This window comes from Barbus barbus (genome assembly GCF_936440315.1).
Source record: "Barbus barbus genome assembly, chromosome: 48".
Classification (NCBI taxonomy): Eukaryota; Metazoa; Chordata; class Actinopteri; order Cypriniformes; family Cyprinidae; genus Barbus; species Barbus barbus.
The window spans coordinates 3970458-3990200 of NC_136726.1; the positions used below are offsets into that span (position 1 = coordinate 3970458).

At 40.1% G+C, this 19743-nt stretch overlaps 5 protein-coding genes across 5 annotated transcripts; 4 read left to right on the plus strand and 1 right to left on the minus strand.

The window, feature by feature from the left end:
* Positions 1 to 36: 36 nt before the first annotated feature.
* Positions 37 to 1174, minus strand: LOC306866394 (histone H4). The gene has a single exon (XM_079411580.1). It carries the CDS (start codon positions 1143 to 1145, stop codon positions 834 to 836), a length of 312 nt encoding a protein of 103 aa, XP_079267706.1. The 5' UTR covers positions 1146 to 1174; the 3' UTR covers positions 37 to 833.
* A 5849-nt stretch (positions 1175 to 7023) lies between these two features.
* Positions 7024 to 7647, plus strand: LOC306866509 (histone H1-like; the record flags this gene model as incomplete). The annotated part of the gene is made up of 1 exon (XM_079411760.1): positions 7024 to 7647. One exon carries the CDS (start codon positions 7024 to 7026, stop codon positions 7645 to 7647), a length of 624 nt encoding a protein of 207 aa, XP_079267886.1.
* A 2627-nt stretch (positions 7648 to 10274) lies between these two features.
* LOC306866515 (histone H2A-like) lies at positions 10275 to 10661 on the plus strand (the record flags this gene model as incomplete). The annotated part of the gene is made up of 1 exon (XM_079411766.1): positions 10275 to 10661. One exon carries the CDS (start codon positions 10275 to 10277, stop codon positions 10659 to 10661), a length of 387 nt encoding a protein of 128 aa, XP_079267892.1.
* A 5145-nt stretch (positions 10662 to 15806) lies between these two features.
* On the plus strand, positions 15807 to 16217 carry LOC306866511 (histone H3.2; the record flags this gene model as incomplete). The annotated part of the gene is made up of 1 exon (XM_079411762.1): positions 15807 to 16217. One exon carries the CDS (start codon positions 15807 to 15809, stop codon positions 16215 to 16217), a length of 411 nt encoding a protein of 136 aa, XP_079267888.1.
* A 3214-nt stretch (positions 16218 to 19431) lies between these two features.
* Positions 19432 to 19743, plus strand: LOC306866525 (histone H4; the record flags this gene model as incomplete). The annotated part of the gene is made up of 1 exon (XM_079411776.1): positions 19432 to 19743. One exon carries the CDS (start codon positions 19432 to 19434, stop codon positions 19741 to 19743), a length of 312 nt encoding a protein of 103 aa, XP_079267902.1.

The following is a 19743-nucleotide window of genomic DNA, read 5'->3' on the forward strand; positions in this document are numbered from 1 at the left end:
CTGATGCACTGAGAAGAGATCCAGGCAGACGAAGTGTTTCAGTTAGAAGTGTAGTTTATTAAAAATCAATTAGGATAAATATATCAACTTAGAAGAGAGTGCTTAATACCAAGAAAAATTAACCAAGCAACATCTGTGCATAAGAAAAAACATTATGCATAAAGAATGAGTTTCCGACATCCTGTCCAACATAAAGGGAACAAGGTGTACTTATGTCAGACATAAAAGGGTGGTGATGGCGCAGTGGATAAGACACATGCCTTTGGTGTGAGAGACCCGGGTTCGAATCTACTGTGAGACACCAATGTGTCCCTGAGCAAGACACTTAACCCCTAGTTGCTCCAGAGGCGTGCGACCTCTGACATCTATAGCAATTGTAAGTCGCTTTGGATAAAAGCGTCAGCTAAATGAATAAATGTAAATAAAAGACAAATGCAATACGTCACTGGAATATGAGCATCTAACATTAGGTATTAAAACAGACAGATATGAAAAATAAATGCAGTACCTGTGCACTAAATCTATGAATAACTGTATTAACATTAAACTATAAATTGATAGAGAATAAAATCATGACATGATATCAGAAATACATAATTCTGTATTTTAGACACACCAACCTCAAAGAAAACTATCTGCATTTTCAATTATCTTCCTGTTTATCATCTTCTTGTTTACCCAAAACCTCAATCTAGATCCAGGATGACACGAGTTGGTGTATATTCACAAGTTTCCATAAAAATATAATAACGCATATATATTGAAACGCTCTTTTCAAAGATGTGGGTGGCTCTTAAAAGAGCCGTTGTGTGTTTCTGATAATACGGACGTGTTTATCCTCCGAAGCCGTACAGAGTGCGTCCCTGTCGTTTCAGAGCGTACACGACGTCCATGGCGGTGACGGTCTTTCTCTTGGCGTGCTCGGTGTAGGTAACGGCATCGCGGATCACGTTCTCCAGGAACACCTTCAGCACACCGCGGGTCTCCTCGTAGATCAGACCGGAGATACGCTTGACTCCGCCGCGGCGAGCGAGACGACGGATGGCGGGTTTGGTGATGCCCTGGATGTTATCCCGCAGAACCTTCCGGTGACGCTTAGCGCCTCCTTTCCCGAGTCCTTTACCTCCTTTACCTCTTCCAGACATTGCTTAGACAGATCGAAAATATTTGTCTTGCGACTGAACTTAACACGCCGCAGTAGGAGCTTTACAGTCAATAAGAGGACCTGTTTGAAACATATCAAGGCGGAGCTATGCAATGTCACACTGGGCTGGAACGCATCACGTGAGACCCACTCTAGACCCGCCCTGCGTCCCGATGTATCCACCCTATCTGCCGTAAATAGTATTGAAATGACTAATATCACATAGAATTTAGCCTGGATAGTATGCACATTGGGACGCAGACCCAGTGTCACCAAGTAGTTATCCCTGCACAGTGCTCAAGATGGAACAGTAGCTTACTGCTTACAGCCCAGTACACAGCACATACTGCTCACTATATGTAGTGAATAGTAAGAATAGCATGTGAAACAGTATACAATAATCAGCAAATAATATTCCAGAGTAGTATGCTACAGTGTCATCACATGACAAACACTGAACATTAATTCAGCACAGTTGTGGAGGCTGTTACCTTACTAATTAATGTGCTAACTGTTGTTTTTACAATGGCTTGTTAATAAGGGGCTATATTAGTAAACAATTATATTGCCCAATTGAACTCATTTCGTAATCAATGATGAACTTTACATATTGAACAGAACTGAATCAACACTGAGCAATTTCTTCTTTAAAGGGCATATTGCAGGTTAGAGACTCCAGTGAGTCGATGTATAGAAAAATACTGTAGGAACAAGATTTTCTTTAAAATATACTTTAAAATACGCTATTAAGGCTTCTGGAGTCGTTTTTGTGAGAGAATATTACTTCCGCATCTGAAACGCGCCAAAACTGGAAGTGACGCATCAAAAGGGATTTAAACCAGAGGAAAACAACGGATCGCAGACATTTCGGAAGCTGAGGAAATTTTAAATGTGTATTTACACTCGTATGACGGACCACAGATAAAATGATGAGCCTGCTATGCAGCCAAGAGAGCAGGACAGGCCAGGATTAGACAGAACAAGGGTCAGGGAAGACAAACTGAGTTAATGTGAGGAGAACACGGCAGGTGTTTGATGAGAGATCAGTGTAAGCTAATGTAATCAGGCAATAGCAATGCTAGTATTGATACTACCAGTAATAGAAACTAATAAGCGTTGATCAGGCATGTCACACTCGTTAATATCCGACAGTAACGTTACGTGATAGTGGTTTCTTATCACCGCAGGAGAGAAAGATAAACACGTTTTTGATTCATAGGTGCTTGTGTGGGAAATGCGAGGAAAGCATAGACCTCTCCAGGCCAGCAGACACATGTTTTAGGGCAGAAATAATGTATTACTCTAAGCTAAATACTTGTATACATGTATAAATACATAGTTAAAGATTTTAATATTAAAACAGTCTGAATAAATTTGATTATCAGTTACAAGTTAACTCTATTTAGGTCATGACTACCTATAAGTAACACTTTTTGATGCCATTGGTATAACACAATCAATAATGATAGCATACAGACAAGTTGTCCGCTGGGCCTATGGTGCATGTGTTGTGTCAGCCATTAGAAGATTAGGCCCCATTTTGTTGACAATCAATAAAAAATAAAATCACAATCAAGCAGATCTGCATTTATGGTTAATTCAATTCAGTTTTATTTATACAGCACTAAATCATGAATATTATTTCATAGCACTGTTAATACCCAACTCAAAACACAACATTTCAACTGTTAATATATATATGTAGATGTACCAAACATATACTACCAAAATAAATACCATCTGACCCATTTAAAAACATTTAACAATCTTTCAGTCTGGGTATCACACTAATGTGTTGTTAAAGTGTGTTAAATGGTGAAGGCTGTGCTAGATATACATCAAACATCAAAACATCAACATCAAAACCAGCCTCCCCAACACACTCGTCCCGCTCCAGTTTGCATACTGTCCAAACCGCTCTACGGACGATGCAATTTCCTCCACCCTCCAACTGGCTCTTACCCACCTAGAAAACAAAGAATCATATGTTAGAATGCTGTTCATTGATTTCAGCTCGGCATTCAACACAATAATCCCACAACAGCTCATAAATTAACTAAACCTGCTGGGCTTTAACAATTCCCTAATTGGATCCTGGACTTTCTAACCGGAAGACCTCAGTCAGTCCGTGTCAGCCACAACACCTCGAGCACTACCACACTGAGCACAGGTGCCCCACAAGGCTGTGTGCTCAGCCCGCTGCTCTTCACACTGCTGACCCACGACTGCACTGCCAAGTTCAGCTCCAACCACATCATCAAGTTTGCTGATGACACAACAATGGTAGGTCTCATCAGCAACAACAATGAAACGCACAACAGAGAGGAAGTGGCACAGCTGGCTGAATGGTGTGGCACAAACAATCTGTCCCTCAATGTGGAGAAGACAAAGGAGGTTGTGATGGACTTCAGAAGAAAATCCGTTGACCACCCCTCACTGACCATCGACAGCCCGACTGTGGAGAGAGTCAGCAGCACTAAATTCCTGGGGGTGCACATCACAGAGGATCTCACCTGGACCACCAACACCATGTCACTCTCCAAAAAGGCACAACAGCGCCTAGTCTTTATCCGTCGGCTGAAAAGAGCAAGTCTCCCTCACCCATCCTCACCACATTCTACAGGGGCATCATTGAGAGTGTGCTGACCAGCTGCATCACTGTCTGGTACGGGAACTGCAGTGCTGCTGACCACAAGACCCTCCAGCGGACAGTGAACACAGCTGCAAAGATCATCGGTGCCCCTCTCCCCTCCATCCTGGACATTTTCCTTACACGATGCTCCAGCAAAACCAACAGCATCGTGAAGGACTCCACACATCCCTCCCACAGTCTCTTCCAGCTCCTACCATCAGGAAGACGATACCAGAGCATCAGAGCCCGCTCCGCCAGACTGCTCAACAGCTTTTTCCCCCAGGCTGTGAGAACCCTGAACTCAAATCACCCCGCCCCCCTCTGAAACCCCATGCACACCCCTACCTCCTGAAACATTGACTTGGCTTGACATACACCAACAGCCTCATCATGTTGATCCCCTGACTGGAGGGATCTGGAGAGGAGCAGGTGCAGTGGACATGACAGTGCTGTGTTCTCCTGCAGTATTCCTCTCTCAGACGGCATATGCTGGGAGAAGCAAACACATGTTTAGATCACATTCACTGCTGACCATGCTTTTCCACTTGGCCTCCATCACATCTGTTAAGTTACACACCACCGCGGTGTTTGAAGCAGATGCATTACTGAAGTCTCTTCAGCTGCACTAACGCACCGAGGCCTGGAAGATACAGTCCTATTTCTTGTTAGGAAACCTGTGGAGGCTGGAGTTTGTGCAACCTCCACAAACACAATAATTTACCATGACAATGATACATTGAAATAAAAATAACTACCGAAAACACACTGACACACGACTCCCTTATGTGACATAATATGACGCGATGATGAAAAAAAGCGGTTTTTGAGAACTGACTTTTATAACGGCACATAAGTCAACCTTAACCTGTTTAATCACAAATTTTCCCAGACATCAAAATATCCAAATGGTGTGTCATTAGTAACCCTTTGAAATAACCATAACTTTATGTATATATGTATTTATTATTATTTTGGAAAAGTGTGAGAAGAATTGTGTTTTATGGTTGGCCACAATTGTGACCGGTGGGTTAATGTGTATACTAAATTAACGCATTTCTGCAGTCATAAAATGTTATTTATTTTAAGCTATTTTAAACTCTGTTTCATCACATTCTAGGGTTACTATAGAGCTTGGCAAACTACGTCACTGTGCATTGAATTATGAGTAGTCGCCGCCATGTTTTAGGGCACGGTCGTCAGCCGTCAGTATTACAAGATAGTAATATTAAAAATATTGCACCGATCCAAGGAAAAGCAAAATCTTCCATACCAAGAAAAGCTTAAAGAAGTGTCAAAGGTGAGGTATTTAGAAAAACTAAAAATAATCAACGGGCTAGATCCGTACGAGCATAAAGAGTGGTCGGATGATCTAAATGAGTTACCGCATGTAGCATTCCCAGATGTGTTTTCCTACCTTGTTTGTGGTGTCAGTGCGTACACATCTGAACAATTTCAAAATTATAAATCTCTTGAGGCCCACCTGCGATTCACTAATGGATGGGTGCAGGACCTTCAGATTTTCCACGTTAACGAGCAGAAAACTGTTGTTCGCACAAAGGTATGTCAAAACCTTTGTGCGATTGGATTCGTCTGAAAGAAGAAAGTCATATACACCTAGGATGGCTTGAGAGGGAGTAAATAACAGGATCATTTTCCGTTTTGGGTGATCTAACTCTTTAAGTACCAACAATAAATTACCTTTTTTATGTCAACACACTGTTTTATTATTGCTGTATGTAATACTTACAATGTCTTATGCCTCTGAAGCAACTTACAATACATTACACCTGAAAACACTGACTGGCTTGTGGTATGTTTGGAATAAAGAGCTTTAATAATGTTAAAAACTTATAGAAATGAAACAACTGAGTTGGCAGAACAAACAAACAATTCTATTTAACACCCCCACAAAAGCAGCACAGCTCTAGCAGTATGTGCACACATCTACGTGCACCATTCATCCACATTTAAACCGAGAGAACAGTGAAACTGCTGTAAATACAGATTGATGATGATAATAATAAAAAAAACCTGCTTTAAAACCCATCAACACAACTCGCTGTATAAATTTTACAAGAGCAACACTACTTTAACAAAAAAAAAAACACACAAAAGAAAACAAAAACAGCAAGATTTATTTGACAATCGCTCTGATATCAAACACAGTGTGGTCTGTAAAGTGCTGCTTCAAGTCAAACACATATACTTGTGGTTTTTAGGAAACGCAGCAGTTGTTCTGGGGCTTTATAGGTAAATATTTTGTTTACACAACTCTAGAAGAGTGATTACTGACAGGCTGTCAAAAAGAAAAAGAAAAAAAATTCACATTTTAGAGAAGAACAAATCAAAAATAAAATCACACTTCAAAGCTGCTACATAGTAACGACTTTCTACTTTGGGGACCTACTGTAAAGCTGATATAAAGCCACCCAGCTTTATATCAAGCCGATGTAAAGCTGCTGTGACACAGTTTGCATTGTTAAAAGCACTATACAAATAATATTGACTTGAGGACCTTAAATGTAGTGGAGCGAAAAGTGCGATATTTGTCTTTTAAAAGTAGTGAAGATATAAAGTCTTAAGTTTCCAGAAAAAGCGTTTGGTAAATGACTAAATGTACATGTGAGTTAAGTGCTGATACTCCAAAAGTGTACTTAAGTACAATACTCAAGTAAATGTACTTCATTACTGTGCACCTCTGATTATTAATATATCGTCTGCTGACCAGATATGAGTCACAGACTCGAAGCTTCCGGGTGTTTGTGCTTCAAGCTGCCCAAAACAACAGCTGTATGAAACAATACACACGCCCTTCATTGATGCTCATTACATTATATTCACTTTCAAACGGTTTCTGAAACACACAGAGGACGATTTTAATCTCTTATCAACTTTTCCACTTAAACAAGGCATTAGATTTACACGCGGCTTTGTTCCGTCGCTGATGCTCGCCTTGAGTTTGATCTGACCGGGGCACAACAAACATTTCTTCTTCGCGTATTACAGTCTCCAAAGAAAGCCAAGAGCCTCTGCTTGGTGTTCGCTTCGTTTTTACTGCGTCAAACTGTTTTAATACTTGAGTTTACCCTTCAATGTAGGAGAAGAAAACACAAGCGCGAGAAGCTCGCAGACAGAGCTGCGGGTTGAGTCTATAAGGTTCTCATGTGTTGTTTAAGAGCGCAGCGCTGCTGGTGTGACACTCATCTTTGAACTCAGTGTTTGAAAGATTGTGAATCAGCTCGTATCAATGGCAGAAACCGCTCCAGCCCCGGCTCCAGCCGTATCGCCGGCCAAAGCGCCCAAGAAGAAGTCCGCTGCTAAAACCAAGAAAGCAGGTCCAGGCGTCGCTGAGCTGATCGTCAAAGCCGTGTCCGCGTCCAAGGAGAAGAGCGGCGTGTCCCTCGCTGCGCTGAAGAAAGCTCTCGCCGCCGGCGGCTACGACGTGGAGAAGAACAACTCCCGCGTCAAGCTCGCCATCAAGAGCCTGGTGACTAAAGGCTCCCTGGTGCAGGTCAAAGGGACCGGTGCCTCCGGCTCCTTCAAGATCAACAAGCAGCAAGCCGAGACCAAGAAGAAGCCGGCCAAGAAAGCTGCTCCTAAAGCGAAGAAGCCCGCGGCCAAGAAACCCGCTGCTGCCAAGAAACCCAAGAGCGCAGCGGCAAAGAAGCCCGCCGCTAAGAAATCGCCCAAGAAGGCCAAGAAACCCGCCGCTGCAGCCGCTAAGAAGGCGACGAAGAGCCCCAAGAAGGCAAAGAAGCCGGCATCGCCCAAGAAAGCAGCCAAGAGCCCCAAAAAAGCCAAGACTGCCAAACCCAAGGTGGCAAAGCCTAAAGCTGCCAAGCCTAAAAGGGCAGCTCCCAAGAAGAGATAAATATCTACTGTTTTATTCCCAACGGCTCTTTTCAGAGCCACCCACTAACTCTAAAGAAAGAGCCTGTTTGAATATCATAATATATTATTGTAAGACTGCATCTGAGTTTACCTCGAGTCGCAATGATATGTTGACTGAATATAAAGGAAAGGAAAACAAAGTTATTCACGTTTATTGATGTGAACAGCTTTAATGGGTCATCGACCTAAATTTAATTCGTTTTAAAAACAATTTTAATGCTTTTAATATCTTTATAAAAAAAACAACAACAAAAAGTTTTATAAGCCCCCCCCCCCCCCCCCCCCCCCCCCTTTTTTATATCAACCCCCATCACAATTGTGTTCAGTTTAAGCCCTATTCGCACGGGATTAGTATTATCTGGGGACCATGTGTGATTTTGAAATTATTTATTCATGTGTATTGGTCATTTACCACTTACAAGTTATTTATGGTCGTTTTTTATTTTAATATCAGTATATGCTTTACTGATACATGTATTATTAACATTTAAAAGTTAAATATTCTCAGCAAGTGTCATGCCTTAAGATGCTATTAAAATTAATGGTAACACTTTACAATAAAGTTCATTAAACAGTAATGTGTTAACTAACATGAACTATAACCATGAGCAATACAATTGTTATTGTATTTACTAATCTTTGTTTACATTAGTTATTAAAAATACAGTAGTTTATTGTTTGTTCATGTTAGTTAACTGTATAAGTGCAGTTCATTATTAGTTCATGTTAACTAACGAATCATATTGTTACCAAATTAATATGGATTTACTTGATAATGAAAATACCAGCAATGTTTGTATATGAATAACATGCCAAGACAATTATGTGCTTGTTATTTATTTAGGTATGAAACAGTTTAATTCTGATAAAGAAAGGTGAAATTTGTACATCTGTATATAACACATCTTTTTGTACATATAAATGTCTGGTTAAACATGAACATCCTTTACACACTTTCTTCCTTTATTACTTAATCTCCTTTAATCATTAAACCTTCCCTCTTTATACACTTTACTGGCACATGAAACAGCAGTCTGGGTCCTCAATGCTGTCAGCCTTTGATGTTTCACTCCATTTTCCCCAGTTCACAACACCTGTATCCAAAAACACACACAAAACAGAACAGAAAAGTTAAGTCATTGATCATTGAAGCTTCAATGGTTTTTATAATGCGATTGTGACAGCACACCAAAAATTAGAGTGTAAGTTCAAAAATGTAAAATAAAAAAAAAAGAAAGAAAACAAACCTCAAGGGGAAATTCTCCAATAGCAGCAGACACCACCACCTTCTGATGCAAGGCACATCAAGCTAAAATAAACATAAATACTCAGTTACATTTTAATATTATGGGGGTTTGCCATTGCATATTTCACTTACCTCTGTAAAATCAAAGGCCCCTGCAGTCACAAAGCTCAGCGAATACTGAAATGGTAAACATTACAAATACATTTGCTAAGATACATATACTGGATAAACATCTAGCAAGCAACACATCAGCTTTATAAACTTACCATCAGGATAAAGACACCACAGCTGTCACTGAGATGTTGTAGTGGAAGGCCCAGTTGATGTTGTCATGCACACTGTCAAGCTACTTTGAAAAAGTAAAACAATTTCCAATGCTTTTACCGTTATTAATTTAAATGAATATTGGTACCGTAATATCGTTGACACAGTATTCATGCCAAGGCCCAGGAGACAAGATTTGTGCAATGTTTCTGCACTACAGCAAACAAAACAATACAAGAGAACTGAAATGTGTGGCAGAACCTGAACTTCCCATGAGTATTATATAAACATTTTCATTGACAGTTTACAAAAAAGTGATCCGTAAAAATAATTTGATCCTAACTCCAAAACCACTTAAATAAGCCTCCTAAAAATAAAGTCAGATGAACAAATCACCAGCTGATAAACCTACATGTGGTTAATAGCAGCCACATTTTTAGGAACAACCACAATCTTATTAAAATGTGGTTAGGAACGACCACAATCTCTGATCTCCGAACAGTGCACTATAAAACCTGTAGATGAGCATGTATTCTTCCTGACTGAATGTTTGGCGGTGCAGAGGATCAAGGGAAAAAATGTCATGCTCTCCTGGGTTCATAATCTGTTGATATGTCACAATATATATATATATACACACAAAGATGACTGCAGTTTATAGATCAAAAAGTATCTCAAAATTATGCAGACATAAGTTATCCGCTAGAACCGCTAGAATCGACGTAATGACTTGACGCCACTAACCAATGAGAACAGTTGTAGGTGGGACGAGATGTGCAGCCCCGCCCCAGATACAGCCCCGCCTCGGACCACGTCATTACTTTGCCACTAACCAATGAGAAGCAGTGTGGGCGGGGCGACACGTGCAGCCCCGCCTCGATCTGCAGGCTGCAGCCGGGTGCTTCTCGCACAATCTGAAAGCCAGTTGTGGAGGCGTGGCTTTGGCGGTGGGTGTTGGAGGGAAGTTCAGTGATTGGTTTAAAATATTACAAGGCTCTAAACCAATGGGCGACTAGCAGGTTCCTTTAAATACAGTATAGCGAGGCTCCTAGGTTTATCATTTCTGCTTTACGAACGTAGGAGTTTCTTAATCGATAATGAGTGGAAGAGGTAAAACCGGTGGAAAGGCCAGAGCTAAGGCTAAGACTCGGTCCTCCAGAGCAGGGCTGCAGTTCCCCGTCGGTCGTGTTCACAGGCTTCTCCGCAAAGGTAACTACGCCGAGCGCGTCGGTGCCGGTGCTCCGGTTTATCTGGCCGCTGTGCTCGAGTATCTGACGGCTGAGATCCTGGAGTTGGCTGGAAACGCCGCTCGGGACAACAAGAAGACCCGTATCATCCCCCGTCACCTGCAGCTGGCGGTGCGCAACGACGAGGAGCTGAACAAACTCCTGGGCCGAGTGACCATCGCTCAGGGCGGCGTGCTGCCCAACATCCAGGCCGTGCTGCTGCCCAAGAAGACCGAGAAACCCGCCAAAACCAAATAAGCGGATTCCTGTGTTTCTCAAACCCAAAGGCTCTTTTAAGAGCCACCCACTTCATCTACCAGAGAGCACTTTTCTGTTAGTTTCATCAGTAACTACACATGCATAATTTTAGAGAAGCAATCGTTATTAACCAAATAAATTACAACTTTAGTTTGGATAGTTACTTATACCATCAACAGCTGAAGATTAAGCCAAAGAGTAAGTGAATATTTCATAATGAACACGTAAATCTTTACTATAAAATCTGTAAAGAGTGTTTGATGCGTAAACGAAGACTAATATATCCCTGAAAGGGACTTTTGCCGCGTAAAATAATAAACCGGACAAAGCACACAAACAGCCCAGTTTGCAAACAGAAGCTGCGCAGTCATTACATAACAGTCTTCTTGCTTTACGGCGGATCGCAGACTCATAAGTGCATTACCGCCACCTATCTTTGAAATGGACCATTTACACTCTACCTACAAACTCCTGATTAACCTCCCAACTCATCTTCAAACACCTTCAACCTTCCCTTTCTCCTGTCTCTCCTCCACCCTCCCAGAGTCTTCATAGAGCTTCATCCAGCGCTGCGTGTTCAGCGTCCACCCTCACCCTCTCAAGCGGTATTAAGAGAAAGTAAAAAAAATATATATTTATAAAAAGGCTTTCCTGTAGCTCAAATAGTAGATCATGGCACTAGCAACGCCAAGGTCATGGCTTTGATTCCCAGGGAAAGCAAGAGCTGATCAAATGTAAAAACTGTAACTTGAATGCAATGTAAGTCACTTTGGATAAAAGCGTCTGCTAAATGCATAAATGTAAAAAAATATATTAACACTCACTCGCTTGTTCAGACCCGTTCTTCCTAGATATTGCAACAATAATGATTTGATATTTCTTTCCGGATTTAATAAATTCTTAATTGTAAACTGTTCACCCTTATCCTCTAGTTCCTCTTTCAATTAATTTCTTCCAGCTGTATACTTCCTGCGGTACATTATAACATGTTCGACTGTTTCATTAACATCACATACCACACCCCTGTTGGATGTTTATTTATTAAATGCATTGTATTGTTCAACCTCGTATGCCCCAATCGTAACCTTGTAATCATGTTTTCCTCCCCTCTGCTCCATCCTGATACTCTTCCTTTACCCACTGATGACTGAATATGATACAAATGCCTACCTTTGGTATCTTTGTCCCATAACTGCTGCCATAATTTCCATATATTCTTTTTGATAATTGATTTCATTTCTGATATTCTGAATCTGAATATCAACTGTTTCTTGCTCTAATGGCCTTTTTAGCTAAATCATCTGCCTCTTCATTACCTTTAAACCCAATGTGAGCCGGTACCCACAAAAACTGAACTTTTATACTGAGTTTAAGTGACTGTAATTCTTGAATAATCTCTATTATCATATCTTGTCTTGTTTTTGACTTCTGTTCATTCAAACTTATTAGAGCTGAACTTGAATCTGAACATATTATCTTGGGTACTTTAACTTCACTAATCCACCTTATTGCAAACATCTCTCCAGTAAACACTGATAAACAATCTGATATTCTACTGCTCTTATTCACTTTTAACTTTGGTATTATGAAAGCAGAGCCCACATGACCTGTTTTTGGATCTTACTAAACAACCATAATCAATTATAGATCTTATCATGGATGTATATATCGTTTTTAAAGCCATTCTATCTGCTCCCCATTCCTGACCCAAAATACCCCTCATCACATTCATTACTCGCTTACATCTTCCCACCATCTTTTCTATATACTCTCCAGGTTAATCTACGGTCAAACCATGCTCCTAAAAACCTTACTGTATATCCACGTTCTTGATCTTGTTTATATAGTTTTAACTTAACTTCAACATTCCTCTTCATATTTATGAAAAGTATTATTTTAGTCTCTTCCACTGAAAACTTAAAGCCATTTTCCCTTGACCACTTTCCTACTTAATATAATGCACACTGCATTTTATTTCAATTATAATCTATATTCTTTCCTTTAAACCAAATAGCCCCATCATCAGCAAACAGATTTCCCAGACTTGAGTTTACCCTTGAAAAGACATCATTAATCATGATAAATAGTGTTATGTTCCCCTCTATAGTCTAGGGGTTTCTGAGCAGAAGTAACAAAGTCAAAAGATGTGATAAATAAGCGAACGTTGAGAAATCTCCTTTTCCTCTATCCCAGCTCTTACCACTTTCACCATTAACACTTCCAATAAAGGTTTACACAAAACCCCATATTAAACAATGATACAAAATAACAAAAATAGACTTAAATGTTTTATTAAGAGCTTAACACAACCCAAAAAAAACACATAATGAAAATACACAATATCAAACTAGATAGTCAACTTAACCAATTCGTCAGGAGAGAGCAAATGCCAAAATAACAAACAGAACAGTCTTTCTAAAGGTTATAACAAAAACTTCCCTAACAAAAGAAAAACAGAATAAAATACAATAATCTTACCTCTCTCCCTGACTAAAGAAAACAGGAGAAAAGTTTGGAAGAGGATAAACCCAAATAAATCGGCGCCCAACTCCCTACACGGTATCACAAAACTAGACTCACACAGAGTCTCCACAGTAACGTTGTTGCAACCACACTTGGTAAGTTTACATTTCACAGATTGCTCAAGAGCAACTAAACAAACAACATCTCTGGGATCGCAGATAAGGGACTCCTCCCGAGCTGTGTCTCTATGCTCCTTTATATCCGCTGCACACTGTGTAACAGGGAAACCACGTTGCCGCTAATTGCAATCAGCTGCTGATGATTTGGAGAGCTGCTTAGCAGAGAGATAGAGAGAAAGCGGGAGGAGAGAAAAACATGTGACAGTCTCCCAACATACACAACATTTACGTCATGGGACGTAACAATAGCAGTGGACTTATTACACTGCCCTGAGGTGTTCCATTATCAATTACTCCACTAGAAGATATATAGTCACCAACCTTCACCCTAATACTTCTTCCAATTAAAAATTATTTAATCCAATTATACATTCTTCCTTTTATACTCAACTTATCTAATTTTATTAACAATCCCTCTTTCCACAACATATCGTACGCCTTCTCTATATAAAAAAACAGCGATGACACTCTCCTTATTTACAAATGCCTTTCTAATATCATCTTCTAATGATACTGAATCCAAAGTCCCCCTACCCCATCTAAACCCACTTTGATGAGGAGAAAACAGTTCATTTTTTCCAAATGATATGTAATTCTGTCTGTTATCATTCTCTCCATAACCTTACATAAATGAGAAGTTAAAGCTATTGGACGATAATTTGTAAGTCTACTTGGATCTTTCCCAGGCTTTTTAAGAGGTATAATTACTGCTTCCTTCCAACTCTGAGGAAGTGTACCTTCCATCCATATTCTATTATAGAATGCTAAAATCGCCTTCATAGATTTTTCACTAAAATGTTTCATCATACTATAACTTCATCCATTCCTGACACAGATGGTTTCACTCTTCTTACTGCATTCTCTAATTCACTCATAGAGAATGGCACCTCTAGCAAATTATTACCGGTCACCTTTTCCCCCAATAAATCTGGAAACTCTTTTAACACATTTTTCCTTATTTCCTTACTCGGTTCAGTTAAACTTCACTTAAAGTCATAAATTCTTCCCAATTCGCTTTATCATACTTCCAATTACAAACATCTCCTTTACTTACATATTTTCTTCTTACGTTTACTCTCACTGATGTCATAATGGGATAATGATCACTCCCAATAGTATCTTGTCTCATTATTTCCAATTCAGCACTCCCTGCAACTATGTCAGACACCATTGTTAAATCAAGTACGGACTCTTTACCTGTTGCCACATTTACCCTTGTATTACTCCCATCATTCAAACATACCAAATTTCTCCTATCTATCAAATCTATCACCAAACCATTATAATCAGTCAATAAACCTCCCCATAACACACTCTTCGCATTAAAATCCCCACACCAAATCACCCTATCTTCATTTTGACCCTCTATTTGTTCTCATTCAGCATTAATTTCTTACAGGGGTTATAATAATTTATTATTACATCATTTTCCCCATTCACCCACACCTCCACTACCACATAGCTACTCTTTAGTTACTCCTTTGCCTAACGTTCTATATTTTATACCCTCCTTAATCAAAGTAATACACCCTCCACCATTACCCTCTTCACGGTCTCTCCTCTCACTTAGCTACATATCCTTTATAACAAAATCAAATCTGGGTTTAAGCCATGACTCTTGTATACATATCAAATCAGGTTTACTTTCCAACCCATTAATAACACTTTTAAATTCCAATCTGTTAGCCACAAGACTTCTTGCATTCCATTGTAAAATTAAAATCACCCCGCCTATCCTATCCAAGCTTCCTGACTTGACTGATATTCAGTCATCAGTCCATCCCTAATCTTTACCCATGATACATCCTTTACTCCTAAGAATCTCTCAGCTGCTTTTACTATAATTTGAATCTTCATTGTTTTCTTTTCTGTTTGAGCTGTACAATTAATTACCTCAGCTATGAATAACAAAAAGTTTACTTTGCTCACAACCATAGTGTCCTCTTTGATCCTACTTTCCAACTCTGAATTATCCTCTTTCCTATCCTCCTTTTGCACTACTTTCACTTTCTCTTTATTCCTTGAATCTACCACTTTAACAGCTTCTGCATATGTTATGTTCTTCTTAGCCTTCTTTTTCTGCACTTCTATAGCTCTTTTCTTCACCTCACATCCTCCAAAGGCTACGTTATGACCTCCTCCACATTTGCAACACCTTATCCCTGCTCCTTCACATTTCCCATCGTCATGTTCCCCCCGCATCTTGCGCATCTTTTCCTAGACTTACACACAGCAGCTACATGCCCATACTTTTGACAATTATAGCAATTATACATCTAACAATGTAACTTATAAATCCACGATTAACCTTATTAGGCAAAACATCTCCATCAAATCTGATTTCATTGGCTAACAGTCGTGCGCAGATGTCACACATCAGCCAATCATAAGCCGCACATTTATGACGCCATAAGCTCGTGGCCGTGTGATGCTTTAAAAGCAGGCGCGTAAGCGATAAGGCGACATTTTCTACGCAGAACGGAGAAAGAAGTGCATCGCGGCGATGGCCAGAACCAAGCAGACCGCTCGTAAATCCACCGGCGGCAAAGCCCCGAGGAAGCAGCTCGCTACCAAAGCCGCCCGTAAGAGCGCTCCGGCCACCGGCGGCGTCAAGAAGCCTCATCGCTACAGGCCCGGCACCGTGGCTCTGCGAGAGATCCGTCGCTATCAGAAGTCCACCGAGCTGCTGATCCGCAAACTGCCTTTCCAGCGTCTGGTGCGAGAAATCGCTCAGGACTTCAAGACGGACCTGCGCTTCCAGAGCTCCGCTGTCATGGCCCTGCAGGAGGCCAGCGAGGCTTATTTGGTCGGTCTGTTTGAGGACACCAATCTGTGCGCCATCCACGCCAAGAGAGTCACCATCATGCCCAAAGATATCCAGCTGGCCCGCCGCATCCGAGGAGAGCGCGCTTAACCCTTGTATTATGTTCCGGGTCAATTTGACCCATTTAGATTTTTGAGCTGTCGGAAATACCAGTTAACCTGTGATGTTATTCTTGATATTTTGTGACTTCTTCTCATTTAGGGCCATGAACATGCATGCAAAGTGAGGATACACTGATGTGTTTTGAAGTTTACACAAATAATTTTCTAACGATTTTAATGTTCGCGGGTCAATTTGACCCACTTTTTTTTTTGTTCCAAGGCAACTGTACAGACCCAAATTAAATATATTTATTGGGTATATATTGTTATGTTGGTGTTTTTCCTACCCTGGAAAGGGAAAAATGAGCTTTTCCTCACTATATTCAGTACTGAAAAGGACTTTCTCAGACAAAGATGGTAAAAGTAAACTATCATTTCTATTTTCAACAGATATGAAATACTACCTAACTTATCTTTTTCTTCAAGAAATTGTGTGACTTTTTCCCATTTAGGGCCATGAACATGCATGCAAAGTGAGGATACACTGATGTGTTTTGAAGTTTACACAAATAATTTTCTGACGATTTTGATGTTCGCGGGTCAATTTGACCCACATGTTTTTTTGATCCAAGGCAACTGTACAGACCCAAATTAAATATATTTATTGGGTATATATTGTTATGTTGGTGTTTTTCCTACCCTGGAAAGGGAAAAATGAGCTTTTCCTCACTATATTCAGTATTGAAAAGGACTTTCTCAGACATAAATGGTAAAAGTGAACTATCATTTCTATTTTCAACAGATATGAAATGCTACCTAACTTATCTTTTTCTTCAAGAAATTTTGTGACTTTTTCTCATTTAGGGCCATGAACATGCATACAAAGTGAGGATACACTGATGTGTTTTGAAGTGTACACAAATCATTTTCTAACGATTTTGATGTTCGCGGGTCAATTTGACCCACTTTTTTTTTTTGTTCCAAAGGAACTACAGACCCAAATTAAATATATTTCTTGGATATGTGTTGTTATGGTGGAGTTTTTATACCACCCCGAACTTTTCCTCACTATTTTCAGTACTGAAAAAAGATTTTCTGACACAAATGGTAAAAATGAGCTATTGTGTATCTGAAAAAACTTTGTAAAACTAAGGTCCCGTTTCTACTTTCTCTCAAGTTACATGAAAAACTATTTTAATTAGTTTTATAATCCAGTCTTTTATATAGGTTAGAATGACACACTTGCATTTGTTCAAAGGCAGCTGCACAGACACAAAATAAAAACATTTCTTTTGATGTATGTTTTGTTATGTCTGTTTCTCACTCCCCTGTGAAAGTATTCCCACACTTTTGCTCAGTGTTGCAGCAGACTTTTGACAGAGACAGCAGGAAAAATTATCTCAAAAAGATTAACAGTCAAAGAAGTAATTTCAGAGATTATAGAGTCTGAAATTAGCTGCAGTTAGGGATGTATGGGATAAATGGATTGATATCCTGCCTCTAATGTACAATCCTGGACCACACGTCACAGTGGATGAACGCCTTGTTCCATTCAGAGGACGCTGTCCTTTTCGCCAGTACATGCTCAAAAAGCCTGCAAAATATGGCATTAAAATTTGGGCAGCCTGCGATGCCAAATCTATGCATACAACATGCAAATTTACACAGGCAAGCCACTAGGTGAAACACCTGAGAGAAACCAGGGGATGCGGGTTGTTCTTCAAATGAGTGAAGGGCTGCAAGGTCACTGCATAACCTGTGACAACTTCTTTACATCCTACAAACTTGGTGAAGAGCTACTCAAGCGAAAGCTGACTAAAGATGCGAGGTGTGCCCCACCAAACATGACACCAAAACCAGCACCATGTGTGTAAAATGCAAGAAGTTCATCTCCAGAAAGCACATGCTTGCTTTGTGCACATCCTGTCAAGAGTGACTTTTTTTATATTGTTCCGTGATCCTAAAGAACAAAAGAGCCCGTATAGGGAAGCCAGTTTATGGAAAAAAATAATTAATTTAATTTCACAGCAATATTAAATTGTTTATTTAGGATGTTTTGAACATAAATGTGGAAAAAAAGAAAAAAAGAAAATGTTGAATAAAAAATTTAAAATGTTAAAAGTTACAGTAGTTTATTTTCAACATTTGTTAAAACAAACATGTTTAAAAAATTGTGGTTAAACATTTTTGAAAATCATACTTTTTGTTATTAATTGTTTGCAATGTCTGGCAAATGCTCATATTAAAATTGTTCTGTTCATACCTGATTCCTCCTTGTTTTTCATAATGTGATATTTAGGGAATTGCATTGAATTCAATTAGGGTCAATTTGACCCGCTCCATCAAAATTGTACCCGAAAATCGAACATAATACAAGGGTTAATAAACTCCTGGTTTCATAAGTCTTTAACCCCAAAGGCTCTTTTCAGAGCCACCTATATCACACTGAACGAGAGAATTTCGGCTGTAGCGCTAAATATAACGTAGAAGGTAACACTGCCTTAATCTTTTAGGGAATTTTGCTTGGGTTTTAATTTTATTTGATTCATTAATTTTAACTTCACATTACTAAGAATTCACATATAGAGTCAAGACATAAGATGTGTACTGTTACATAGAGTCCTGCACGGGCTTCAAATTTAGGCCCTAGCCCGCCAGCGTCTGAATTCTGCCGTGAAAATTTCCCCGAAGCCCGGCCCTAGGGCCGTAAAAAAATGCAGGGCTCTACTGTTAAATCACTGTTTCGCCAAGTGTGCCATAGCACACTTCTCTAAATAAGTTAAAAATATATATTTCTAATGTGTATAATTCAGCTAAGCGTAACTTCACAGATGTTAAGTTAATTGTATAAGTTGTCAAAACGTCGTAGCTGTTTAATGTGTGTCGAGGTAATTTCATTAAGGAAGAATTGAGAACCACTGATTTAATGTCTGTTCTCAGTTTCCTTCGGTGCGCGTTCCTGCAGCTCAAATGATGAAGATATAAAAGTCACAGCGTCTGCCAAATGCATGTAGATATGATTTTATAAATCATCTTTGTCAAATTAACATTTGAAAACGAACTTAATTAACAGGACAGACATTGTTAGATCAAGGTTGGGGTTATAACCCATATTCTTTCCTGCTCTAAACAGCGGGGGTGGGGGTGCGCGCCAAGTGACGCGCGGTGGGTTTCAGTTAGGTCCTGTAAGCAAATGTAAAAGGCCTCCCAGAGCCTATAGCTGAACACATTCGTCTTCGTTTTGTAGAAGAGCTATCTTAGCCATGTCTGGAAGAGGTAAAGGAGGTAAAGGACTCGGGAAAGGAGGCGCTAAGCGTCACCGGAAGGTTCTGCGGGATAACATCCAGGGCATCACCAAACCCGCCATCCGTCGTCTCGCTCGCCGCGGCGGAGTCAAGCGTATCTCCGGTCTGATCTACGAGGAGACCCGCGGTGTTCTGAAGGTGTTCCTGGAGAACGTGATCCGCGATGCCGTTACCTACACCGAGCACGCCAAGAGAAAGACCGTCACCGCCATGGACGTCGTGTACGCTCTGAAACGACAGGGACGCACTCTGTACGGCTTCGGAGGATAA

What these genes read in the sequence shown, in the direction of transcription:
- LOC306866394 (XM_079411580.1), bottom strand. Translation starts at nt 1,145, where the DNA reads ATGTCTGGAAGAGGTAAAGGAGGTAAAGGACTCGGGAAAGGAGGCGCT.